The 27,406-nt window shown below is 39.8% G+C and overlaps 1 protein-coding gene across 1 annotated transcript; it reads left to right on the plus strand.

Moving 5' to 3' along the window:
• Positions 1-166: 166 nt before the first annotated feature.
• On the plus strand, positions 167-27,185 carry FAN1 (FANCD2 and FANCI associated nuclease 1). The gene is made up of 14 exons (XM_074601662.1): positions 167-226; positions 894-2,332; positions 7,495-7,635; positions 8,674-8,869; positions 11,191-11,424; positions 11,931-12,062; positions 13,193-13,301; positions 14,035-14,154; positions 16,460-16,624; positions 17,612-17,780; positions 22,664-22,767; positions 24,882-25,076; positions 25,478-25,606; positions 26,384-27,185. Exons 2-14 carry the CDS (start codon positions 1,030-1,032, stop codon positions 26,519-26,521), a joined length of 3,135 nt encoding a protein of 1,044 aa, XP_074457763.1. The 5' UTR covers positions 167-226; positions 894-1,029; the 3' UTR covers positions 26,522-27,185.
• The last annotated feature ends 221 nt before the right edge of the window (positions 27,186-27,406 follow it).

The raw sequence follows: 27,406 nt of genomic DNA on the forward strand, positions 1-27,406 counted from the left end.
TGTGTTGGTCTTCAAAGTATTCTGTGAACTTCTAAGGAGCTGTTAAATTCGGAGAGGGCAAGATATTTAAAATAAAAGGGTCCCCGTGGGTGGGTTGGTGTTAGGCTCGGCGCTTTGCTCCCTAGGCCTGCGCGCCGCCATCGGCGGTGCATTGCTCTGGCCTGGCGGCGGGGCGGGGCTCGGCCCCACGCGCAGCTTCAGGGAGCGATGCGCGGCGTCGGCGCCGGTGCGTGTGGCCGGGCGGGCGGCGGGATGGAGGGATCGGGCGGGCGGGCAGGCTGCTCCGGTCCGCCGGGCAGGGGCGGGTTCGGCGGCCTCAGGCGCCGCCATCCGCGTCGGGAACGCGCAGAGCCGCCCGCAGCTCCTGCGGCGTGCTGAGCTGGGCGGCCCGCCCGCCACAGGCCCGAGAGAGCGCGGCCGCCACTCGGGGTTCCAGGGCGCCACAGCAGCAGTGCACCAGTGCTTGGCACACGCCTGCACGCTCGATGTGCTCTGTAAAGTGGCACTAAATACATATATATATGCCTATAAATAGCAAAAAAGACTATGACAAAGATTAGAAGACTTGACTGTACTCTTACTTTGAATTTTATCTCCAGTTTTCATTTACATCAGCAAGTGAACATAACATGTAAATAGTCAAAGTGTATAGTAATAATGCCATTTTTTTAAGCCATTCCCATGCAACCGGCCGTGGTGCTCAGCAGCAGTCATCGTGTGGGTGCTTGCCTGCCTCAGGAGAGGGTAGAGGGACAATTGCATTGTAGCAGTTAAGGATTGCTTGACTTTTACGCTTTTAGGGCTTTATTTTTTCTTCTCCCCTGTTCATCTTGGTTGCGTTTGGTACCTTAGAAGATCTTGCATTCAATATCTTTCTTTTTTTTTTCTTGAAGGCATGGCAGAGGATTACAGATGGAAAATGCAAAGCCAAGAAAAGTCTTTTCTTTTTTCTTCTCAAGTATTACAGAATAAGGAAATAATGGCCTGAATGAAGTTGCCTGTGCCATGTAAATGCTTTGAAGTTTTGTAATGGCAGAAGCTAGGTCTTCAGATATTAAAAGATCACGAATAAGTTTGTCACTCAGTAGAAATAAGAAAAAAAAAGGAACAACAAAAAAAGCAGAAGGTAAAGAAACACCATCTATACCTACAGCATCCTCCTCTATTATTTCTTTTTTTAACAATGTTCCCCCTGCCAAAATTACATGTCCCATGTGTGGGCAAATGGTGCCAAGAAACAGAATAAACGAGCACATGGATGAAACATGTTGCAGAAACCATGGTGAGATTGGCGTCATTGATTCAACACTCAACTCTTTTAGGAATGTGAGTCCCCCAGCTGCAAACGTGAGCAATAATTCCAGCTCATATTTTTCAAAAAAACTCTTAAATCTAGAAACAAGTCCTTCCAAAACCAATTTATTGAAAACAGAAGGGAGTGCAGCACTACAGATTAGTCCTTATTTTAGCAATAATAGTTCAGTCTGTAGTGTTAAAAATGAACCACAGACTCAAACAGTTAAAGTAGTCTCTTTGGGAAGCTTGTCATCTAAACTGTCCAGAAGACGTAGTAGCCAGGGAGGAAAACAGATTGTGTATAAAGAGATAGACGCTTCACCTCCAGCTGTTCACAATACGTGCAAAAGTGCTGCAGCACAGGATAACGATGATGAGATTTATGCTGGGCATAGTTCTCAGAAAGAAAATCAGCTCACTCAGAGAGAGAGCAAGGAACAAAATTTTTCAAAGGAGGAACCTGAATTTCAAGAAGAAACAAACAAATGTAATAGAGAAGACCTTGTGGATATTCAGGTATCATTACCAGCTGATAACATTAACGTCAAAAGGTTACCAGTTGCTACAAGGAGCACCAAACCAGAAAGTAGGTCTGAGGGTGTGATACGTAATCCTGATAAATTTGAAACACATCTAACCATTTGTACTTCAGCAGAGCTGGCCAGGAATTTGGAAGTTGGGGCTCAGCCTCACACTCAGGTTATTCCTTCTTCCAAGACAGAAGTGAACTGTGTTACACAAAATTGCCTTGGCGAAGATGATGTACAGGTACTTCCCGTGGAAGTTCATGAAGACTTTGAGGATGAGATTAATCATACTTTGTCAGAAACTGTGGAAAAGGTGGAATTTCAAAATTCCACTGGGGACATTTTAGACAAAATAAATGAGGTTATCTCTGTGCCCGGCTCTCCTGGTCACCCCTATTACCTCCAGAATTTTTTAGTGGTGCTGAGAGCAGTCCTGGAGAACAAAGATGATGTCAGACTCTTTGATGAGCAAGATATGAATATTATAACCAAGTTCTGCAAATTATCAGGTATCTTTTTTTTTTTTTAATATATTTTCACATTGCCTCTTGTAGAGAGAACTGTTACATAGTTTTATGTGAAGGGTGCTATACCAATGGGTAATTTAACTTGATAAATTCCTTAAGGGAGGAAGCTCCATTCTCTCAGGAGATGCATCCCTCAGTGGCTTCCTGCAGGTAAACCTTCCTAATGATGCTTTAATGGAAAATAATGATAAATAGTGGAGACTCATAAGAAATAAGGAAAGAATGATTATGTGTTTTTTTTTTTTAATACTTTTTTTACTGTTTTAATGCTATTTTTTAGAATCTTAATTCAACTTGCTGCTGCAATTAAACACGTTTCCAAGGAAGGAAGCTTGTAGCGCAGAAAAAGAGTATCAGTTAACACCAAGCTTTAGATGATTAATATGTATGGGGATTCTACAAATTGGGGTTATGAGAAGGCCTGTGCAGGATATGTAGACCTTGAAAAGAAATACTTCTGAAGTGGCGTTTGTGAGCTTTGATTCAGTATATATACAGATGACTTTTGTGCTTGGTCTGAATCCATGATTATCCCTATGATTATTATCCAGTGTTTAGAATGCTAGTTACTAATTAACAGTCATTTTCTTGTAGGTTGCTTAGTAAGTACTTTTAACTCTCATTAATTTCAGTAGGAGCCAGAATGTTGGAGATTTAAGCCCCTCCATATTTAGACAAGATTCAAAGCAGACATGTTGCCTGAATCCTATACTCATATAAGTTTTACAGTAAAAGCATGGCAGAAGTAAGTTAAAACTAACCCTCCAAATTTTTATGTATGTTTATAACTTGTTTTAAACTGTAATTAAGAGTAGTTTTACCAGCACTTGAATGGCAAACTTGGAGCATCAGAATGGAAATAAGCTTATAACAACTTCCACAAGAAAATTTGTATCTCAGAGTATTGCGGGCATAACCATTTATATTGTTTGAAGCTACTATGGTAATATGCAGCTGCCTGACAAAGTATTTTTAGCTATATGCTCATATGAGCTCAGTTCACGCATCTGAGATGAACACATGAAAGTGACAGTTGCCTACATACCTGCTGGTAAAAATAAAAATAAATAAAAAATCAGAAGCATGCTGCATTTATTAATGTATCGTGTTCGTTGAGTTTGGCTTAACTAGCAGGCTGTGAAGTTTATCACACTAAAGAATAGTATTTCCCGGTGTGAAATTGTTATGTATTTTCGTCTTTTTCCTCTCTGTAAATTATATTCATTTTTTCTGCATTAGTGTACAATAGTCTTTAGACTGTTTCGACATTGCAAAGTGAAGAAAACTGTTCTAGCCATTTAGAGCACTTAGTCCTTTAATGTTTGTTTCTATAAAGTTCCAAAAGATATTGTGGATTGACACCACAGGACATTACACAAGAGAATATCAAGGCCATGACTTGTGATTAGCAATTACGTGAAAATTTTCCAAGGCCAAAAGTAGGTTTTTCAGTAAGTGTTTTTCTAATAATTTGTATAGATGTGGAGAATACTAGAATGAGGCTAGGTTAGTATATATGACATCACAAGGTTTTTAATACAGGATATCAAAGAAAAAAACGGAGATGTGTTGGTGAGCCTTTTAGGAAGAAATATAGCCCTGCTAAGTAGTTCACAGTCTCAGTTCCTTAAGAAAATTGAGTCAGTACATATCTGTTTCTCTAGGAAGTACTTAAACTGTGGGGGAACAATCTCAGAAACATCTTTTTTGACTTAAGATCTTCCAAAGTTTAGCAGCTGGAAAGGACCCTATGAACATTCTTCATTTGCCCTAGTGGAAAAGTCAGCTGAATTGACTCAAATCGCCTTAAGAGATGGTTGCTAAAAGGGTGAAGAAACTCCAGGGGAAGAAGTAGGGCTCTAAACTTACACAGGTATTTCGGTAGTGGTTTAGCTGGTCACAGTTAAGCTCTTACAGATTATTTTGTGATAGTTACAACTATGCAGTAACAACATTTAAAAATTAAGGAATAATACTAACATAAGTTATGAAAATATTGTAAGTAAGATGAGATCATAACAGCACTGTATTTGTCAGGGAGCAGCAAGAGCAGACTACTCTGCATGGGAAGATGAGCCAGGAGCCAAAGGGGACAGCAGGGCAGGCAGGGGCCACAACCTCTCCTCACCTGCAAGGGGCACAAGCCCCCATTGCCCAAAGAAGAAGAGCAGAGCGGATCCAGTGCCACTACTGCAGTCAGCTGTGCTCCAGTGGTGGCAGGTCTTCAGGCAAGCCCATGGTGATGAGGCAGGTGCAAGGTGAAGCCAAGTCAGCAAGGTGCCTGGCTGGGCACTGGCACATCACAGCAGAGCTCAGGCAAGAGTGCAGGCTATCAGCCCGAGCTTAAGTACAGCTCCTGAGCGAACGGGGGGAGCCTCACACAGCTCTCCGCAGCAGCCTGAGCCCAGCTTACACAGCTGCATGCTATCAGAGCTGACCTTGAACACAAGCAGCCAAACCTGCGGGGGCTGGGATGGGGTTGCAGAGCCTATTGGCGCACTCAGGGCCATAAGAATATTACAGTAGTTAACTTTCTCCACCTAAATGTATATACAGTGACATTTTGGAGCTTGATAATGCCTTGTTTATGTTGTGATAGTTAAAACAGGGATATAAAGAAAGAATGGACTGTAAGCAACAAAACTCTTTGTTATTGGCTCTCTGAGGCAAGCAGTAGATGGCTATCATTTACATCCAAAGAAGATCTAGGAATAAATTTAGTTAGGTCATTAGTGTATGCAGGCTTTGGCTACTTTGACAAATACTAAAAGAGACGTCCAGGATACAGCGTCCTTATTTCCACACTCCCTTCTCTAGATGAGTACACCACCAATCAGTAATAGTACCTTGTTCTGTTAAATAAAGGAGGTGGCTGTTTTTCTTTCAGTAGTGTGATTTCAGTATTCCCCTCTCACAGGAGTTCAGGACACAGAAAGAATTATTGCAAAGTGGTGCTGATAAATCCATGCACTGACCGCTAGAGTCACAAATAAAACAATCTCTCTTTGCAGGGTAGGAAAAATGCAATGATTCAACTATGAGAAGTGATCAGATAGCATGAAGTCAATAGATAATGAATTCTGGACAAGTGACAGATGGATGTGTTTACCTTCAAGAAATCTTAGACAGAATACTTTAAAACTTCAGGTAGATGGGTTATCTCTTCCACACTTGAAGTTTCTATTCAAGCAAGTGTTGTCTTTCAGTTATCATAACAACCCCCCCCCCCCCGCCTTCTTAATACTATGAAGTTGCTTGAACATAGGTATTCTCCAATATTTCATTATTTTCTGCTAAAATGTCTACCATTCTTCAGTGAGTCATCTCTAATGCTTATTGCGAAAGGAATTATATATTTAAAAGGATTAAATTTGAAGCAAACCTTCACTCCTTCCTTCCTGCCCAGTTTTCTCGAAAGTGGATGGCCTTTATGTTGGGTGTAGGACACTGCCAATTTTTTAAGTACTGGAAACAGTAAATAAAAGTGGGGAAAAGCAGAGATGTATCCGTAACAAGTAATCTGCAGTGCAATGTCAGGCTTTGTGCTCAAGATGAGATCTGTCTGAACTTAGGTGTAATATTTAAAAAATATTTTCTGTATTCTCCATGTTTAATTTCACTGCATGTTGCAGTTAGAAAATTTAAATGTAAGCACATAGTTCTAGTGACGCTGCTTAATATACTTTGTGAAATCCTTCCTTTTTATACAACAGAAAATTCTTATCTGAGGAACACTGATTTATAGTCACCAGTGGAACTGAGGTACAGAAAACGGAACAAGAAAAAATAATGTAATTTTTTTCTGTTTGTTTTAAAGAATCATAGAGGGTGAACTTTTCTAAGATCTTCTGCATATTTTTGCTGATATTTAAACTTAGAGCAAATTTTTTATTTCAGTGATACGCCTGAAACTTTCTTAAGAACTACAAAAGAAAAAAATCCCTCAAACCTTCAAAGGTAATGTACTGCAGAACAGGATGCTTGAGAAGCCATAAATTACTTACGCAATACCTTTTTATTCTTCTATCATTCAAATCCTTCAGAGAGAAAGCAGTCCTCACGTGCCTTTAGTGGATTGCAGCCCTGATTTGGTCAGTTTCCATGGTCTGGAGAAAGGATGTTCATGTGTTACTCAAACTTTTTCCAGAGTTGTAAAAACTGGAGACAAACTTCAGTGAAGTTACAACCCCACAGAGAAAATTACAAGCTTGTGCATCTGAATGTGGTTCTCTCAGTGAATTGATCCTGGAAACCAGTTATTTAAATAGGCTGAAAAAGTCTTTTTAAGGACAGGAGAATAGTTACATGGTTTAACGTGTAAAAGTTAACTGTCATTTCTTAAATACATCTAGGTCTGGTAGTGTTTCAGTGTCTGTTTTTATTAATGATCAGTTTCAGTTAAGCAGCAGGCAGGTATAAAAAAATTGTAAGTTAATGAGGTATGGATTAAGTATTCAGAAGGGTGCTGAATGTAGTAACAATGGCTACACTATTTTCAGCTAAGATTTAATAAGCTATTTTGTTGAATTTCAGCATTGTATTTTAAAAGTATTTTACAAAAGATACTTTAGGAGAGCACTTCCCAGATAAAAATCAAATTGATGGGAGTTTTTTTTCCCCTGTTTTCAGAAGATAAATTAGTAAAATTAAGCTTATCTTTGGAGAAATAAGAAGCTGAAGACTACTAGAAAGGTATTCTGTGATTATGAAATCATTCTGTCAGACTACAGCTTCTTTTGTTCCCCAACATCAAAGAGCTGGTTATTGAAAGAATGTTAAAGAAAGCAAAAAGATCAGTATGCAGAGTTTGAAAAATGAATTTGTCTTTTCCTAGGAAAAAAACCTATTTCTTAAAGGGTAAGCATGTCCGAAATGTATTTTAGCGATGTTCACTACCTACAAAATACATTGTAATAATTTTTTACCTAGAAAACTTAAAGATTCTAATGAGCAATAATTACTTGGAAAGGTAAGTTCTGGTATTTTACCAAGTCTTCTCGTAGAACATGGGCAGATTTAAAATGTGTTTTAGAGGATATCTGCATCAAAGTAATTTTCCTAGGTAAGGTAGTGATTATGCATAATACTATAGTTTAGAATTTAATTTTCTTTTTATCCTTCCCTGCTTTAAATAAAATTTGCAGTTGGTGGTCAGAAGTTATATGTGAGACTTTTTCAACGCAAGCTGAACTGGTTAAAGGTGAACAAAATAGAATATGGAGAAATAAGTATGGATTTGTCACCAATAATCGAAGAACTGGCTGAAGCCAGATTTCTGCAAACAGGTATGGCCAGCATTAATAAATGTTAAAAATAGTATAAATAAAATCTGTAGTTGTGTCATGTTAGAGTTTAATGCACTACATGTTTGTCTGTGTCTTGAGAAGAGAATTAGAGGAGCAGAGTAAAGGTTTTGGGTAAATGAGGTGTGTTATGTTACGTTAATAATAAAAGCATTTAGTGCAAATTAGGTAATAAGGAGAGCTAAATGAATGTCAGGGCTATAGGTGCCACAGTAGGTCTTACTTGTCCTCACCAGCCTCGTCTCAGACCCTGACCTGTGCAGCCTCTGCGCAATGGTCCAGGAGCTCTTAATATCCTTAAGAGCTGCCCTGAGCTGTCTTGCAGGCACCCTCTCCCTGGCCTTGTCCACCCCTGGATGGCTGAACCTCCAACCAGTGCTGCACATCTTTGTTTCCAGTCTTGTCTGTGGCTGTGTGCTGTGGATGGATCTCAGACGTAAATTGTAGTCTTGTCTCTAGTCTTATGTCCGGCTCGTCTCTTCGATTGACCCTGGACCTGATTCGTTGTCATGCCTTTTCTGGGGCTGCTGGTGGAACCTGTTACCAGGACTTTTGCTCTTCCCATTCTGTTCATTTACGGTGGGACTGCACCAGGGTTGGGGAGGACACTGACAGTGCTGTGGTCACTCTTGACTCCGGGCTCATTCCCCCTTGTCGAGCAGGTCTGCTCTTGCTGCTCCCCAGCAGCACTTCTTTTCTTGCATTGGGCAAAGTTTTATCCATCAGGAAGACAAGTTTTTCTGAACAGCATTTTTTTTTTGTAACTCGCCAGAATTTCTTTATATTTGCTTTTGTTTTGAAGTCGCAAAGGGATTTATTTCTGATTCTTCCATTCCTTCACACTGGATCTGCGAAGAGAATGAATTTCAAGCTGAACCAGCTAGCGTCACTACATGTTTGAAGAATCTAAATCATGAGATTAGTACTAGGTTATATGAATGTACTATACTTTGAGCTGTTGCTTGAGTGTATATGTATAGCACATAATGAATATATGTGTGTGGATCATTTTAATTTTAGAGTCTGAACTGGAAGACCTGTGTGAAGGGTTGGATTTGCTTTCAGCCCCTGAGCTAAAAACATTGGCAAAGATCTTTCACTTGCCAAACCCAAATGGTCAGAAACAGCAACTTGTGGATGATTTTCTGAGGTTGGCAAAACAACGTTCAGTCTTCAGCAAGAGCCAGGCTGGTATTGGGACAGTGATTTTGAAAAGGTAACTTTGTTTATAGTTAAATTTTGCAGGTGAATGTAAATTATGCTTCAAAGGAGTCAATCTAGATGCTTTCTGAAGAGAGGAATGCATTTAGTAAATTTATGCATAAAAAAGGGCAGCATTAAATTTTAATTCACAGTGCGTCAAACAGAAGGGTAAATACTAGACTTTTTTTTAAACTGTGTTATGCTTTTCAGCTGAGGGCATGATTATGTGTTTCCAAAGTTACTCAGTTATATAGAGACATATTTCTGAATTATTTAAAACAAAATCACTGCAGAAGACCATCTAGGAAGACATAGGGAAAGTCATTGCCTATTAAACTATCTGATGTCGGTTTGCTGGGTGAGCTCTTTCAGTAGAATTAGAAGGGAGCAATAATCTCTTTTTTGTGATTGACTTTGTACTTTAACATAGAGCTTCCTTTTCGGCAATATTTTTAAACGGAAAAGATTGTTTGCCTGACAAAGTGTTCTTTCTTTCCTGTGAATTTTTTCACTGTGGCTATCACAGCTGTGTATATCAGATGCCCTTGACTTCTAGGTCTTCTGGGGGCCAGATTCAGGTTTAAGGTGTCATTCTGAGTGCTTACAGCATTACCATTCTTGGTGTTTAAGGCTGGATGTGTATCTGGAACATCCACAAAAAGTCTAGGAATAGGAACTACAGTAACAGCCAGGGTACTGGTGCTAGGGTACAAGTCAGTTCTGGAGTTTGTAAGCTTTCTTACGCAGTTACCTCTCTGTGTAACCAATACCAAAAGGTAACTGTTAGAATAATAACACACATAAAGAAAGATTGCTTGTCTAGCAATTAGCTTGTCTCTTAGGCTGGAGAACTAGGGTCTGAACTCAGTAATTGTGGAATCCTTTCTGTACAAAATACAGGCTGGGTAGAAAGCTGACAGATACCAGTATGTGCTGTATTTGCTTCAATGACATATTTTGTCTTTCCTGTGGTATTCTTTTTCAAATGAGAGAGATAAAAAGCTTTGTCAAGTTTTGCATAGCTATGTTTATTGGACATATATCCCCCCCCCCTATCTGTCATGTGATTCTCCACAAAATTCCTTATATTAAAATGGGCCTAGTATTTGAAGAACTTTAAAATCATCCCTCCGTGAAGAATATTATTGCGTGAATCAGTAGGGTCTTCTTTCCTTACACCAAAAGAGAAGCTTAATGCTAGCTTAGTGCTGGGCTTGCAGAGCTTCACAACTGGGAGGTTTGCATAGTTCAGTTACCTTCTTTTAAATAGTTTTATTTTTAAATAAATACCACAGGAGCTCCAGTGGTTCCCATTCTGTTAAAAATAGTATTTCACACCGGTATCATTGTCTCCAGTAGTATTGCACTTCATTTGGTCCACAGGAGAACAGGTGAAGTGATCATAGCCACAGCCATGATTATCTTCTGTTAGAGGATGTTGGGACTTTGTGATAAGTGAGGATGTTTTCATTTAAGGGTTGCAGTTGTTTCCTTGTTCTAATCCAGGTATAGAAAACTTCAATATGAAAATACTTTGCATCACTTGAGATTTCCTTTATTCTTTTTGATACTAGATATTTGAACTACATGACAATGCACGATGCATAATTTGTATAAATATTTCTAACAGAAACAAAGTGGATTTCAGAATGTGGGCTTAAACTATACAGAGGAAGGCTAGGAAAAATGTGTTCAGGAAATGGAAAGGAACCTGGGAAAATTAGTTACATTCCAAAAAGTCCTCAACACTGGCTTACTCCCTACTCCAGGAGAAGAGGCTGGTAGTTACTTTTTCAGCCACATCAACTCTGGGAACGCGATGCCCTTTACTGTAGTTGAGAGCTGCAATACTGGTTACCCCCTGCGATCAGAGAAAACCCTGTTCTAAATCTGTGCTGTCTTGTGGACAAGTAACAGAAATCTTGCCTTGTATGAAAAGGTTGGATGAAGGTGTGCTAATGGAGATACCCTAAAACAAGAGATCTCAAATTGTGGTCTGTAAACATTGCCCTGACAGCAAACCACACCTTGTTGCGTCTTGGTACTGCCTGGCATAGCAACAGGAGTGGCTGCACCCAGAGGGCAGTTAGTTCCAATTCTATTCTGCATGAAGTTTGGCCCTTAAACTTTTTATTAGTTAATGTGTTTCTTTGGTTTTTCACTACACAGTACATGCGCTATATAGTTTCTCAAACTGCTTCTTTCAATGAAAATCAAGTTTACACATTAATTGGCATGAAAACAAAATTATTCTCATACTTCATTCAGTATATTTGAATTTTTATAAGTGATGGTAAAAAACATTTCTTATAATCATTTTATTTGTCTTTCCAGGGTGAAGGCCCTGGCTGGAAAATCTGTCAGGGTCTGTAGAGGCCCTCGGGCTGTCTTTTCTCGAATTCTGCTGCTATTTTCTCTGTCTGAGTCAATGGAGGATGAAGAAGCTGGTAGTGCTGGTCAAGGCCTGCTCTCCAAAGTCCTTATGGTAAACATGGGGCGTATGGTATTCCCCAGTTACACTGTAAATAGGAAAACACAGGTCTTCCAGGACAGAGAAGATCTTATCAGGTAGGAGGAGCTTTGGCAGTTTGGAAATCTGTTTGTTTCTAGAAAAGCTTTACTGCAGTATTTGTGTAGGCAAGTGAGAATTCATCACGTAGAACTCCAGATATAAATAGGTAGAAGTGCACTTTTGCAATGATTTTTAAATATGTTTTTATATCCAGGTAGGACTTGTAATTCTCAGTGTCTTGCATTTGGAACCAAAATAGCATAAATTTTTGCTTCGTGATCATCTGGTGATGAAAGCTGTTTCTTCATTTGCTGTGATGTTTATTAGAATGGACTCTGAACAAAACAAAAAATACATTCTGTATGTTTTAAGTAATTTTAAATATAATGTACCCTGCTAGTGTAAACTCTGCTGATCCTACAAGATTAAGAATAAAGTTGGCTGCATGGTTCAATGTCTTTGGAGACTGGAAGGGAGTTTTTAAAATGTGTTGTACGGAGGAACTGATTTTACTATAAATGCTTTTTGAGCCTCGTACAGTTATTATGTTTTATTCCCTGAGGTATGCAACTGCTGCTCATCTGTCAAATGACATAGCCACTGCAATGGTAAATGGGAACTGGGAAGAAGCTAATCAGCTATATATGTGTGCTAAAGAAACCTGGAATGAACTGAAAAATCACCCGTCTTTGAGGTAGAAAACTGGAAACTAGCCTAGTGTTCATATGAAACTATTAATTGTATTGTCTTACTTTTGGTACTTTTCCTTTTGAGAGAGGCTTATAGACTGGTGATATTGTTTAAGCCTGATAAATTTAGAACTTATAGCGTTCCTGAAAGCTTTGAACTTCCTGGTTGGTTGTTTAGCTTTTAAGTGATTATATGAAAAGGCCTTTTTTATAAAACCCTGGGAATGAATTGGTAGGCGTGGATAAAGCACTAAAATATTTCTCTTCTATGTGTCAGTGCAGGAGAACAAGAGCCTTATTTTTCCCTTGTCATAGTTTGGTTTTATGACTTTTAGACAAATAGCAATAAGCAGAAATTAAAATTCACTGTGAACAAAAGAATGTTGCCAATGTTATGGGAAAACATAATGGGTTGTTAATCTCTTCAAACTTGCAAGTGGGTGTCATTCAGGAAACGTTACTAAAGATGTGGGAACTGAAATAGCGTGTATTGTTTTTGAAGCTTCCTTCATCAGTTTTTCTTTCAATTATTTTGTTTTCTGGCTTAATGATACACCGAAAATTAAGGCCTTATGTTTGGCATTCTATTCATTTTCATGGCAACTGATTTAAAATAATATTCATAGAGGGTCATTTGGAGGTCTAGTCCATTTCACACTGAAGACAGTGGCAAAACCTATTTTGATTTTAATAAGACATTCAAAAGACTTTGTCTTGAAACATAGAGGTGCCTACCCAAAAGATGTTAGTCTTTTGTGGCAGGAAATGCCTGTTCTAGCCTTTTTCTTTTGTTCAACTGTGTTTCTAAAGTTAACCTTCTGACTTACAAGAACAAGTTGGCAGTAACAAAACATGATGTAATAAATTACTGGTTTGCATCTGATGTAAAACTTATTAACTAATAATCCCACTACTGTTGAAACCAAAATATGCTTTGCAAGTGCAGCTTGTACCTGCTACCTCAGCTAAACTCTTTTCTTACCTTTGGGTTCTTGGCTGGAATACTCATTTCAGTTCAGTTTTCATGTATAAGGCATTTAATTTATGTAAATGCTTTAAGTATAAGTATTTTTAGAGAATTTAAGGAATTTAAATTGCCATCATTGAATTGATCTGAGCTGCTCTTATCTTTCAGCTATCACAGAGCTTTACCTGAGTATCTGCGACATTTCACAGTTGGCTGGGTGTATACAAGAATCCTTTCTCAAGGTGTTGAAATTTTGCAGAGACTTCACATGTATAAGGTAAAGTGAGGAATAGGAGCGTGTCTTTAATGTGGCGTTGTACATCAATTTACATTTCTGATGTGGCTGGAAAATGGTGATAGCGTTTGCTAGGACTTGCTACAGTTCTCTTAACAGGTTACTTTTAAGGAAAAAGAGCCTTTTTTTCTTTGTGCTTTAGAAAGTTTTAGATTGTTTTGATTTCTGCTATGCTTTGGAGATTTACCATATGCAATATACCATAGACTATTCCTGAGACATTGTTGTTTTGTTATTTAAAGATATCTGTGTTTCACTAGATTTGGTTATTGCTTTTAAATAAGAAAATCGTGGAAGAAAAGTCTTCTATGAAATCCCTGCCTCTTCACCTTAGGAGCTAAGAACTCCAAAGGCCTCAGCCTACATGTTAAAGCAAACCAGATTATTCTGAAACAGACTTTGCCCCTGCAAAAAGGCAACAAGTAATATTCATGTCTTTTTCATATGCAATAAAGAATACATAAAGGACAAAAATATTATATTTTTGGCAGCTAATCTTTAAGTTTACATAAAAATATCTCTATTCTAGAATTTCTAAAATACACCCATGCACCTGAATACATTGGGTGCTGGAGTAAAAATGGGGCTTGAATTGTGCCGAGACAAGTTTTATAGTGCCCAGTAATTAGAAGGGGAAGTGACAAGCTAATTATAGAATGAAACTTCAACTTGGTTTTCTAACTCAATTAATAAAGATATGATGCTGTTTCTACAGGAAGCGGTGAAGGAGCTGCAGACTCTTCTGTCTCAGGATGTGTATTGTACTGACAGCAGAGGGCGATGGTGGGATCGACTAGCTCTGAATTTACATCAGCACCTGAAAAACACTAAGAAGGTATCTTCACAACTGCATGCTGGAAACGCTGCAGTCCGTGTCTGAAAACATTTTAAAAAAATATTTCATACGAGAAGAACAGTGTGTTAGCCTCTCCTAAAAATGCGGATATTGGTAGGAATCCCAAGGTCAGGCAGCCACTTTCTCCTAAAAAACAGAGTATTGAGTGTACCCTCGTCCTTGGTCAGCCTGCTTTTTTCTGTTGCATAGAAGAACACCGTTTGTCATGAAGGATTGTATGGAGTTATTAGGCAGCAGCTTCCGTGCTGTTCTGCCTTATAAATTTGCCTAATGTGTGAGAAGCAGAGAAATTTCTTTCAGTAAACACATCTGCTTCTGAACCTGAGTCATGATGAGGCCATATCTGGAATGAAAAACCAAACATGATCAGAAGGAGTTTTTTAATGTTTTCAAACAAAAATTAAGGGAATTTAGTCCTTGTCTAACTGTTGCCAGTGGGGAGAAGGTTGTCTTCTGTATCTGGGTCAGTTTGGTGTGGGGTTTCTACTGTAAGGGAACAAGCAGTAGACAACCCCATTTCTAATCTGTTACTTGTACACAGCTCTGGCAGGGTTATCAGTCTTTAAAAGCAAATTTAAACTATTGCCTTGGTCCTACAGGAGAAACTGTAACTGACCACCCTGAGACTGGTAAAGAATGACATTAATGGTTTTAGATAGCATGTATTACAGGCTATGTTCATCTTGGTCTGTCAAATTCTCTTAGAAAGGCAAAGGAGGGGACCAGAGGTTTTGAGGTAATCTTAGCTTTTGCTGAAACTTTCCCCTCATCCCATCCAGTAGGACGCACAAACCAGTAGGGTGTTTTTACAAGCAAAACACATTATTTGTGCTGTGGGTAAACTTGCCAGTCTCGAGTCTGAATTATGCAGTTCAGGCTTTTAGAGTCACTGTGTATGTGGTGAGCGGTCTTTGAGTTTCCTAAGCGATTAGCTGGCATGTAGCCGAATGAGAGAAAAATAACCATATGGGAATGGCAAGGATTGTGTGCAAGGATTATTGTAAATCGCTGTAGAACTTTCTGGCACCTCTGGATAGATTTCTGCAGCAGAATATAAAGGAACCAGAGAAAATCTGCAAGCTGCAGTACAGGTTGTGCATTTGAATTCCTTGTGAGGCAGCACCAGCTTTTCACAGACTTTCTTTTCAAGAACCACAAGGCGTAGAAGCCACTCTCACTCATTTTAGGGCTCAGTTGCAGTTCCATGAATTTTCTGTGCAAGAAACAGCAGGTGGTAGTTGTATCAGCTGCTGGTCTGAGTCCAGTTTTCCTGTCACGTACAAAGGACAAATGTTGTCGATGATTGAAAATTAAATTCTGTAGGACTGTTTAGGTCACAGTGAAGTATGGGCAGACCTAAAATCAACTTTTAACTAAAAGACAAAGAAGACTATTCTAATGAAACACACCTGAGATACCTGACTAATTTCTCAATGAAAACAGAGGTAAAACAAAATTTTAAGTTCAGGAACAGTAGCAGTTGTGGAGTTATTTAAAATAAGCAGAGAATTTTTTTTTTTTTTCCCTTGGTGTTGCTTCCTTTCCTCACTAAGGCTATTGAGAATTGGGATTAAAATCCTCTTATTTTGTGTTGCATTTTAATTCTTTAATTAAAGTCTGTTAAAAGGAAATAATATCATAGGCTGTCAAGCGTCTGCAGTTGTGTCTTCTGCATCTTATACCCCCATATCAAGCTTTTTCCAGATTTGGAATTGGAAGTTGTACAAAGGAAGAGTTAATCTTAGTTCCTTATTTATAAATTAGGACGAAGTGCCTTCCTCAAGTCACAGAAAGAGAGTATGTCAGAACCATGATTTGAATTAGTTTTTGTAGTCCATATTTAACCCTGGGTGATCTTCAGTGCGGTAGTGCCTTGGTCTAAAATTTGTTCTGCATGTACATTCTTGCACCACTGATCTGGTCCTTCTGTTTCCGTGCTGTTAAGAAACTGGCTTAAAAATATTAAACTGATATACCTTAGAACCAACTCTTTTTTCTGGTCACTTGTGTAGAGTTTACACTTCCTTAATCTTATATTGATCAGTGCAAACAGAGAGTAACTTCTTTTTACTTTACTAATGCAAATTTGAATCCAGAAGCCTTCTAGTGCAAAATATTCCTTACTAATTAGGACTTCGGTAAGAAAGATGGCCCTGTCTTATATGCTGTTTTTACATTCACATTTTTGTGCTCCTTAAATCCAGTGATCTTTTGGGCTTAGTGAGAACTGACAGATGTGCATCGATCTTTCTAAATTATTGCTTGTTCCCTTGCTTGTTGCTAGGCCATTGACTGCATCAGAAAGGGGCTGGCAGACCCCTTCGTACGTACTGGGCATCGTCTCTCTCTCTACCAGCGGGCCCTGCGAATCAGAGACTCGCCAAGCTGCAGGCAGTTCAGGTGCCTGTTTCATGATCTGCCAGTCATAACTGTGGAGGATGTGACACATGTAAGTAAAGTTGCTGGTGGTTTCTGAGAAATAACAACTCATGAGGTCTTTTTTCTTCTGACAAGAAAAAAATGATCCAGGAGACTCTTGCGTGCTATGCACCAGCCTCTGACTTATTTGTGCTGCAGGAAAAAGAATACAAATGTGTTTCTAAAACAAAAGCCTCTTGTAAACAAATATTTCTAGTTAATAAATGGTCAGCTGCTTAGCTGAAGTTAGTCAGCTGTACAGTGATTTAATTTGCATTACTTTACTGAATGTGTGTTACCAATCTGACCAGCTATAAACTCCACTAATTTATCAGCGACACTCTCAGAACCTTTCTGTCTGAAGAGTCTGATGAAATCAGTGCATTGCCTCTGGTGTCTTCAGGCCAAGCATTCTGTGTGTAAGAAGAAGTAATTGTAACCTTGCCAAGTTGTCAGCATTACATTAATGGCTCAAAAAATGCAAGGTTTTTTAGTAACCTTTGGGAGTTCTACTCTCTAAATATGTGCTATGGAAATACGCAGTATGGTGCACTTGCATCGTACTGGAATGGATTTTTTTTAACTCACTCTTTTCCCTACTGTCGCAAAGATAATCGTATCTGGGCAAAGTCAGAGCAGAGCCTTGCTTTCTCTCTCGGCCTCGTCACCGTGTATCTCCCTACGGCCCCTCTTTTTCTGTGTCCAGAATCAGTCTCCTCAGTCATCCGTGTTCTTTCTTCCTGGTCCTGCACATAGAAAGACTACATTCCCAAATGCCCAGCATTTTTGATAGACCTTTTTTGCCTGAAAAATTTGCCAGTTTATCAAAGCTAAACAGAATGATTTCAAGCGAATAGCAGGTTAAATTTTATTCAGTTGATTTTTGGAAACAAGTCTAGTTCTGACTTTTAAGAAAACTGAACAGGAAGAATGTGTGTTTTAGGAGGGATTCAAATGCCTAGGCTAAAGCTTGTTAAATGTGATGCTGGAAAGTAACTAGTTCTTTTAATATGTTCAGGTTACGATCAAAGGAAAGATGTGTCCTCAGATGGGAATGGGAAAATCTGTATTTCTAATGGAGGATATTGATGATGAAGAAAGAGGCGAAGACTTCAGTGTATCCACAGTCATGTGCTCAGTTGAGGAGCTGGCATTAACTCATTACAGGCAGAATGGTTTTGATCAGGGTAACTAACTTATTTTTTTGTACAGTAAAATAACTGTGGGAGTAAAGACCCAATTTACTAAGCAGTTCGGTTAACAGACCAGTTTTAGCTGATTTCATTAGACCAGTTTTTAGTCCTTCCCAAATGGCTCTAATACGTAATTTCCTCACAAAATGCTCTAGTATGTATTTTCCACCTGACCTGCTTCCTGGCCTTTAATTATTTGCTGCCTTCATATACCTGAGGTGGTTTTGACATGTGTTAGGAAAAAACCCAACATTTCTTCTTTATCTCCATAGAAAAATCACTGACTTTGCCTTTCTTATCAGTGAACAGCTAGGGTAAAATGCTGGGAGCATCATTTGAGGGAGTGTCATTAAGGAAAGGTAAATTCCACTGATGTTTGGTACTAGATGAACATGAAAACAGTATATGCCACAGCAAGATACTTAGCAACTTCTTTTGAAAAGGCTTGATTTTCAGCTCTATTATAGTTGTTCATATATTTTTACAGCTTAAGAGCTGTGAAAAGCCATGGACAAATCACAGAATCACAGAATAAGAATATGTAGGTCTGTTTTACAGGAAAAAATGCAAAATACCAAAAGGTAGGCAGGTTATTTTTTAAGATAAAATTTGTATTTTTATATAAGTTGTTTATTTTAATATAATTTTATATTATCTGTATGTTCCCAAATACCATTGCAGGAAAAGTGGCCATATCAGAAAGGGGTAAATAGGATGGGATTTGGGAGAATTGTGCTGAAGTCACCGCTCGATTCCTCACTCCCATCCACTCACCATCAGCCGCCTTGGTTCCCTGGCTCCATGCAAATTTTGAGCATACAGTGGCCGTGTGTGATTTTGTGCTTTGCCCAAGGAAACACAGTGCCCAGGCCAGCACTACGCACACACACTGACGCACCCACGCGCTCCCGCTCTCTCTGGAATATGTATGATATACCATACATGTATAATGCATATACACTATACTACATGTTATATATAATAAAATAACGTATGTATATGTGTTCATACACATGAACATAGACATGGATAAATGAACATAAGGAAACACTTTTTTATTATGAGGCTAAAGGAGCACTGGGGCAGGTTGCCCAGAGAGGCTGTGGACTGTATGTGTGTATATATATCTATGTATATATATGTGTGTCTTCATAGCAACATACATTCCATATGTATGTACACATATATAAGACATAATATATACCATATGTACGTATGTCCATACATATGTTAAGTATGATTTAGATAATATATATATTCCACTAAAATATGTATTTATATATAATATATATTTATAAACATAATATATACAATAAATGTAACACAAATATGTATAATAACATACATAATACAACATGCAAGAACTAACGATTTAATAATGTACTATAATATATATATTGCGTTTTTACTGTATTATATATTATTATCACCAATATTATACTAATACAATAATATAGAACATATGTAATCTAGTATATAACACATAATACATGATATATGACATATAGTGTGTATTAATTTGTATATGTAGCACATATTATATATTAGAATAATATTATAGTATTAGAATAATAATATAGAACATACATAAGTTTATATCATAGAATCATAGAATCTTCATGGTTGGAAAGGACCTTTGAGATCATAGAGTCCAACCAGGCACACACAAAAAAACCCAAAGTCCTACAGTCTCTGCCACGTGGAGCATGCCCTGAAGTGCCACATCTAGACGTTTCTTAAATACCTCTAGGGATGGTGACTCAACCACCTCCCTGGGCAGGCTGTTCCAGTGCCTGACCACTCTTTCAGTAAAGTGATTCCTCCTAATATCTAACCTAAACCTCTCCTGCCACAACTTCAGACCATTTCCTCTGGTCCTGTCATTATTCACCTGGGAGAAGAGGCCAACACCCACCTCTCTACAACCTCCTTTCAGGTAGCTGTAGAGGGCCATGAGGTCTCCCCTCAGCCTCCTCTTCTCCAAGCTAAACATGCCCAGCTCCCTCAGCCTCTCCTCATATGACCTGGTCTCCAGACCCCTCACCAGCCTGGTAGCTCTCCTCTGGACACGCTCCAGCGCTTCAATGTCCCTCTTGTACAGAGGGGCCCAGAACTGAACACAGGACTCGAGGTGAGGCCTCACCAGTGCCGAGTACAGAGGCACCATCACTTCCCTGCTCCTGCTGGCCACGCTATTCCTGATACAAGCCAGAATGCTGTTGTATTCAGTGGGCACGCTGCTGGCTCATGTTAAGCTGGCCATCCACCAGCACCCCCAGGTCCTTTTCTGCTGGGCAGCTTTCCAGCCACTCTTCCCCAAGCCTGAAGCGTTGCTTGGGGTTGTTGTGACCGAAATGCAGGACCTGGCACTTGGCCTTATTAAACCTCATACAGCTGGCCTTGGCCCATCGATCCACCCTGTCCGGGTCCCTCTGTAGAGCCTTCCTACCCTCAAGCAGATCAACACTCCCACCTAGTTTGGTGTCATCTGCAAACTTACTGAGGGTGCACTCACTCCCCTCATCCAGATCATCGATAAAGATATTAAACAAAACTGGCCCCAAAACTGAGCCATGGGGGACCCACTGGTGACAGGCCGCCAACAGGATTTCACCCCATTAATCGCGACTCTGGGCACGGCCATCCGGCCAGTTTTTAACCCAGTGAAGAGTACACTTGTCTATGCCATGATTCGCCAGCTTCTCCAGGAGAATGCTGTGGGGGACGGTGTCAAAGGCCTTACCAAAGTCCAGATGGACAATGTCCACAGCCTTCCCCGCACCCAGAAGGCGAGTGACATGGTCATAGAAGGAGATCAGGTTGGTTAAGCAGGACCTCCCTTTCCTAAACCCATGCTGGCTGGCCCTGATCCCTTGGTGCCCTGCACTTGCCGTGGGAGCTCGCTCAAGATGATCCTCTCCATGATCTTTCCCGGTACCGAGGTCAGGCTGACAGGCCTGTAGTTCCCCAGATCCTCCTTCCGACCCTTCTTGTAGACGGACGTCACATTAGCGACCCTCCGGTCATCTGGTACCTGCCCTGTTGACCAGGATTGTTGATAAATGATGGAGGGAGGCTTGGTGAGCTCTCCCGCCAGCTCCCTGAGTACTCCTGGGTGAATCCTGTCCGGCCCCATAGACTTATGTGCATCTAGGTGCAGAAGCAGATCATTGACTGCTTCCTCCTGGATTATGGGTGGGTCGTTCTGCTCACCATCCAATATGCTATCATCGTATTATCAATTATATACTATAAATATATAAAATTTTATATTTATAATTACATATGAAATATTTAACTAGTTACATTTTTATGGTATAATGTGTATTATATACTATATGTTACATGCTACCTATTCTTATTACTATATAATATGTGACATATAATGTATTTTAATATGTATATATAGTATGTATAGCATATATGATATATACTGTACTGGGTTTGGCTGGATGGAGTTAATTTTCATATGCTGTGGTTTAGACTGGTGACCAGAAGGGTGTTGATGTTTCAGCTATTCCTGACCGGCGCGTCCACAGCGTCAAGGTTTTCTCCGTTCCTCCCTGCAGGGAGCAGGTGGGGTGGGCAGGAGGCTGGGGGGGACACAGCCAGGGCAGCTGACCCGGCTGATGTTCCATGGCAGGCATCTTCCCTGCTATAAGATGTCACGCTCGGCAATAAAACTGGGGGGCAGTTTTTCCAAAGTAGCGGCTGCTGCTCAGAGACTGGCTGAGTGATTGCTTTTGCATCACTTTTCTTTTTTCTTTTTTTTTTTTCCCCCTTCCTTCTTGCCCCCACCATCACTTATTAAATTGTCTTTATCTCAACCCTTGAGGATTCGGGTTTTGTTTGTTTCTTTTTCTTCCTCACTTTTGCCCTTCCAGTCGTCTCCCCCAGCCCGCTGGGGCAGGAGCGGTCAGCAAGGGACTGGGTGGGGGGGCGTATCTGCCATCCAGCATCAAGCCACCACAGGTTTGTTTTTTTTTAATATATAAAATATGCCCGTGTGTGTGTGTATACAGATATATGGACATACACATACATACACTTTTATGTATATAAGCACATATGTATACATATTATATGTCTATATAAAAAAGCCACCAATGTCTTTTGATATAAAGACAATTTAATAAGTGACGGGGATGAAAAAAAAAGAAAGCTGATGCAAAAGCACTCACCATGAGCAGATGAATGCTCAGCCAGTATTACTCAAAAATGTAATATATTGTTAACAAAATGGTTTTTTATATAGAAAAAAATGGTTTGTATTACACATATACATACATGTGTATGTATATATGTACATGTATACATACACGTATGTATATGTAAATGTAATAGAAAACCTTTTTGTATATACAAACATTTTGTTATTAATGTATTACATTTTTAGTATACCGTCTGGGCATTGGTCTGCTGGTGGTGAGTGATTGCCTTTTACAGCACATATATGTATCGATATAGCTCCATATACATATATGTATGTATACATGTATGTGTATATGTATTATATAAAACATTTTTATACTTTAAAACATTTTGTTATTAATGCATTACTTTTTTAGTGTAAAAATTTTTTAAAAAGTGTGTATTAAAAATTGTTAAAGTTAAAACAGTAAACCTTATTCATGACGGGGCATAGTGATTTAATCCCCTGCTGCCAGTGAAGGCCACCAGCCTGGAAATAGATAGTAGCAAATTGTGGAAGTAATAAACTGCATTTACAACTCGATGCTGTAAAGTTCGTATGTACTGACTGTGTATAAACCTGACCATAGCATGCTGCCGGTTTGGATCATGGTGATTTAGTGCCTCTTCATACGAGAGTGTTACAGATATTAATGTTTCCATTTTTATTAAATTTTGTCCTTTAGGTATTCATGGGGAAGGCTCAACATTTATGACGCTGTATGGTATTCTAATGTGGGATATCATTTTCATGGATGACATACCCGACGTCTTCAGAAATTCCTATCAGGTAGTTTTGAAAGGCTTTCATTAGTTAATTTCTTTGCCCATTGCTGTAGACTCTGTGACCGTGTTAAAATCTTATTCGGGATTACATTCACGTTTTATTCTGAGGGACTTTCGGACAGATCTTGGTGTTTGCTTGGTTTTATTATTTGTTATATCAGGCTTGTTACTAAAGGGCTCCTGGGCAATGAATTGCCATCCAAGGCTGGACTGACTGTCAGGTAGAGTGGGATTTGTCTGGCTGAAAGCACATGATGTCCTAGATCTGAGCTCACTGGTCAAAATTTCCTTCCTAGTCAGTGGAAGAACACTGCGGTACACCAGAGTGTTGTTATCTCATTTGAAGATGATGCAGTCCATTTTTAAAAAAAAAAAAAAAAAAAAAAAGAAGAGTCTATTTCTTTTCAATAGCCTTTAAAGGGAAGTGACATTTTTAAACTCAGGTTTGTTGACACCCCCCCACCTGCTCCACCCTGACATGGTTATGCTTTTGGGATCAGCCTTCCTTTTTGCTAAAGCAACAAGCAACACTACACACCCCCAACCCCAAACAACAACTCCCTGAACGCACCCTAAGATGAATGATTCCTGGTGAATTTGTGGCATTTAGCTAAATGCTTTACATCCTGCAAATGACATCTAGAAACAGTTTTAATAATTGCAATTAGAAAACTTGATCACTTAGTGACATTTGCTAAGAAAAACCTAAAAAGCCATCTCAAATGTTGTAGAACTAAATAAGGCCAGACAATTGTTGTCTTTCTTCCAGCTTAACCCATTGCTTCTAATTGGATCCCTGGCCAAGAGATAAACCAGCCAGTACCATCCTCAACTGTATTTATTTGTACTATAAGAAATTACAGCAGTATGAGATATCTTAGGTAGAAATTTCTTCTTATTTAGAGGGGAAACATGCAGGTTTTTCTTGTATTTTCTGCCCCCCTTTGCCCCCCTTTTCTTTATTTTTCTTCACCAGTATGAAGTAGAACTCCTTGTGGCTGAGTCAAAAGCCACCTGGTGGTTTTGGAGGTGGCAGTCTCCCTAATTAGCAGGCTCATAGCTGGGACAGGCAAGGGAGTGCTGTAGCTCCAAAGGCCGTAGAAACACCGGTAAATTAGAAGCCATACAAGTGACTCTTCTTGTGGAGTATCTGCTATTCTTGTAAGATGCCTTAATTGTACAAACGTCATGTGTTAAAAGCGGCTATTCTTTGTCAGTGCAAACTATCATTTACTGTTGATCTTTCCTTTCTAAATATATTTCCTTTTATATAATCTTATATGCAGATGACACCTACTTGAAAAAAAGAAAAAAAAAACAATAAAAAAAGCACTTGTATGTTTATATGTTTGTAAGAAGCCAAGTATTTACTGCTCATTTCCAGATTTTACTTACTAATGCAGAGCAAAGCTATCGTGAGCCTCAGGCATGAACAACAATGAGCTGGAAGCTCGTATCTAATTCTCTCAATCAGTCCTCGGCTGTGTATTTGTGGGATTAGCTGTGGCAGCGATTTGTGTAAGGCTGAAGTTTGACATTTTCTAAGTGCTCTGCATTTGATTTTGAAAAGCTAATTTGGCACTCAGCTATTACGTGATAGCCTTTTTCAGCAGTGTTCAAAAATTGAGTAATTGCTGCGGTGACTTCATATGCTAACGTGTTCAGCCCTGTGCGTAAGGCTCTCTGCTTTTAGGCGCCTTGCGTGATGCCCCCCAGCTTCATCACCGCTTTGTTGTGCCCACCTCACGCTGCTCACTGCCGCTGAGCCGTCTTGGTGCTGATTCCGGAGCCTGACTGGAATATTACTGCTGGGAGAGACAGGGGAGCAGGGAGCTCGCTGTTGTCTGTGAAAGGAACCCTCTGTCTAGAGGTTAAAAACCAACAGCACACAGCTAAGCTGTGGCCAGCATTTGGTGCGCTGGCATTGGGTGTTAAGATAAATGCAAATCTTTTCCCATTTAATAGAGGTTTATGTGGCGAACACGTTCAAGTTAAATCGACTGAGTGTTTGAGTGAATTTGCTGTTGAGATAAGAACAATATAAAGAAGGACATTGTCATTCTTGGAACCGCTGCTTTGCTGGCAGCTGCTCAGAGCTGTATTTACCTTTTTATACAGACCTTCCCCCTGGATTTATACACTGACAGCTTCTATGAGAACAGGAAGGATGTCATTGAGGCCAGACTCCAGCAGCTTCATACAGCTTCCTCAGAGACACTGGTGAAGTTGATCGCTGACATCTGGACCGCTCAGGAGGGAAAAGCAGCAGCACTAGTTAGCTGGGGGCGGTTTAATTCCCTCCAGCAGGTTCAGGTAAGTAACTGTTGTCCAGAATGCACACGCTGTTTGATTTAGGCTTGCTGTTACGTCACACACTGCAGTTAGGTGCTCACAGTTTGTACTGAGGCGCTGAGCCAAGACTGATGGTGAGTGGTGGGAAGCAGGAATCGAGTGGGGATTTCAGCACAATTCTCCCTAATCCCAAATGCTGTTACTCTTTGCTAATGTGGTCACTTTTCCTGCAGCGGTAGTTGGACACACAGCAGAGAAGTTGCTGTAGATAACAGCTATGTAAGTTTATTGTTACATGTGACTAAAGAAAGAGCTGAGCTGGGCCATAGAATATTCTTGTGAGGGTTGGGAAATGGCTCTACAGGAAATTTTTTTTTTTTTTTTTTTTTAAAAAAAGCCAACTGTCAAAACTTCTCTTACAGAGCCTTGTCTCTTGCCTTGGAGGAATGTTTCTGAGCGGTGTTTTTAGGCGACTTTCCAAAGATCTACGCCATTGCAGAGGGGGACTTCCTGACCTGGTTGTGTGGCGTACTCACACTAATGACTTTAAGGTATTTTGGGAGATCATGGAAATACTCAGTGCTCAGCTGATCTTACCCTTAGGTATAAAAGCCTTCCCATTGTCAGGCCATACAAACTATTTTCCTGTTGTGGTGGTTCCACCTGCTGTTCATCTGCCCAGCAGCTATGGCAAGCAGTGGGTTGTTTATCTGCTATTTCATCACACTTTTCTGCAGCTTTAATGGGCATCATAAGAAGGAGCAAGAGGTGGCTAGGTATTGTTGTAGAATAGGGCTTTGATTAAAATTACTGTAAAGCAACTGTTACCAGTCAGTCGTACACATTCTGACTGTTAGCAAGGGGTGCCGATGTCACTGCTTACACAAAAACTTGAATAGATGAGACTACAACTCTGCTACAAAATCAGAGCGAACAGTCGTGTCTTGCGTGGTAGTGGAATAGGTACTAGAACTCCATTGGACATCTCAGCTGCTGGAGCACCTTGTTACGTGTTTATAAAACACAGCTGAAGAGCAGAAATTAGTTCTCTAGAACACCTGAGTAAGTTGCTGAGTATGCGGTAGCTTCATTCACCAGTGCCCCTGTGTTTTGGTGGGTATTTATTACATAAAATTTCATTCTTTTACAGTTAAATGTTGGAACATGGGCTAATAATTTAGCACCCACTGGGCCTTCCGTTGTGCTGAATCTGTATTATTTTTGCTGCAAATAACAGCCATAAAAGAATACTTCTAGTAGTCTGTGGGAGCTAATGATCTTTCAGTTCCTCCACAGGCACTCTACTCATCATCCGCATTTCTTTGCAGCTGGTGGAAGTGAAAGGTCCCAACGATCGCCTGTCCCCCAAGCAGATGATCTGGCTGGGTGAGCTGAAGAAGCTGGGTGCTGCAGTAGAAGTTTGTCACGTGCAAGCTGTTGGAGGCAAGAGTAAACGCCTCAGCTGACGCTAGCAGTCTCGATTATGCGGGTAATGTGGGTGTTTTTTAAAGGGGGTAGGTATGACACACACACTACTGGCTGCTGCTTATTAAAAGTCATTTCTTCTAAAATTCCTGTCTCTTGAAACATTACTGTAGTTATTTTTAGCACAAAACATTCTAAAAATAGTTTGAGAAGACTGTCAGTATGACTGTCAGTACTGTGTGTCACTTTGTGTTCAGAACAAAGCCTTCCTCTTCTATACACAATTCGTAACTTATTCTAGGAAAGGTAATCTAGGGGCTTGCCCAGTAAAGAGAAACAGCTGCAGTCGCACTGCTACCAACAGAGAACATCCTCTGCAATAAAAAATGTGGTGCATCAAGTCCTGATCATTTCCATGTTGCCTGTGTAGCCCGAGTTCACTACGTTGGGTTCCTTGCAAGATGCAAGTTTAGCACCTTTCCAGGATTCTCAGGAACAGTGTAGTTCTCTAACTGCCCCCACCTTGTATTATGTATTTCAGTTTTTCACTTTAATATAAAAAAATACAGCTGGGCAATGATGGCATACAGAAAGGCATAGTGCTTTTAATGTGCTGCTGTCTGTGAAAGGATAATTAATTTAACAGCTCCTTCTGTTGTGAACATCTGTATTATCTGTATAAAGGGGAAATACTTGTGGTAGTAGACAGGCGTTGTTCAGTTCAGTTGGCACTTGTTCAGCGCCAAGATCACTGCACGCACTTGCAGTATGATGTCATTATTATAGTCAGTTTTGCCCCACAGAAACTGATGTGTTTTCTCATTCAGAACTCAGTCAGTCAATTGAAATGGAGCCAAAACGATGGGTTCTCTTTTAAGACACCAAAATCCTGTGGGTTGTCTCAATTTTAACACATAGCCAACATC

Source organism: Larus michahellis, chromosome 9, assembly GCF_964199755.1.
Source record: "Larus michahellis chromosome 9, bLarMic1.1, whole genome shotgun sequence".
NCBI lineage: Eukaryota > Metazoa > Chordata > Aves > Charadriiformes > Laridae > Larus > Larus michahellis.